This window comes from Nannospalax galili, unplaced genomic scaffold, assembly GCF_000622305.1.
Source record: "Nannospalax galili isolate Female #2095 unplaced genomic scaffold, S.galili_v1.0 scaffold339, whole genome shotgun sequence".
NCBI lineage: Eukaryota > Metazoa > Chordata > Mammalia > Rodentia > Spalacidae > Nannospalax > Nannospalax galili.
Genome location: NW_008344185.1, coordinates 1,789,018 through 1,789,653, shown reverse-complemented (window position 1 = coordinate 1,789,653; position 636 = coordinate 1,789,018). Strand labels below are relative to the sequence as shown.

The 636-nt window shown below is 35.2% G+C and overlaps 1 protein-coding gene across 1 annotated transcript in view; it reads right to left on the bottom strand.

Annotated features, from left to right (window-relative positions):
- Positions 1-489: 489 nt before the first annotated feature.
- The window catches only part of Slc38a9 (solute carrier family 38 member 9), a gene marked incomplete in the record, with an annotated part of 75,149 nt that continues 75,002 nt past the window's right edge, over positions 490-636 (bottom strand). The window contains 1 exon segment of the mRNA XM_029567057.1: positions 490-636. Within this exon segment, the coding sequence (XP_029422917.1) occupies positions 557-636 (80 nt within the window).

Here is a 636-nt window from a genome sequence, read left to right as displayed (position 1 = left end):
GCAAGTAAGAAAATCAAAGTGAGTACACTGAAATATAAAACAACACACTGCCTGCGACACCCTGAGAATGCTTACTGTAGGCAAAATACATCTACCTACCTTGTATCTATCAAAAGCAAAATCCAGTATAATTTCTCCTACATGTCTACTTAGAAAATGGAGAATGAGGGGTTAACAAGAAGAGTTAAGACTCAGACCATCCTTATAATCCCCTTTCCAACTCTAATGCAAAAATACTTATGAACAGCGCTTTCCCTTGTTTTCAAATTATCTTAGAAACAGAATTACAGCAACAACGGCATTTACAAGTTCGTTTATGCAGAACTGTTGCCAAAATACCATAAGAAATCTTGAGAAAACAGTTTTCACATAAAAAACTGAGCAATCAGGTTAGTATAATCCCCTTTCCAACTCTAATGCAAAAATACTTATGAACAGCGCTTTCCCTTGTTTTCAAATTATCTTAGAAACAGAATTACAGCAACAACGGCATTTACAAGTTCGTTTATGCAGAACTGTTGCCAAAATACCATAAGAAATCTTGAGAAAACAGTTTTCACATAAAAAACTGAGCAATCAGGTTAGCCAGGCCCAAAACCATGATGAAAATATGAAAGACTAATTTAGGCCATGTCA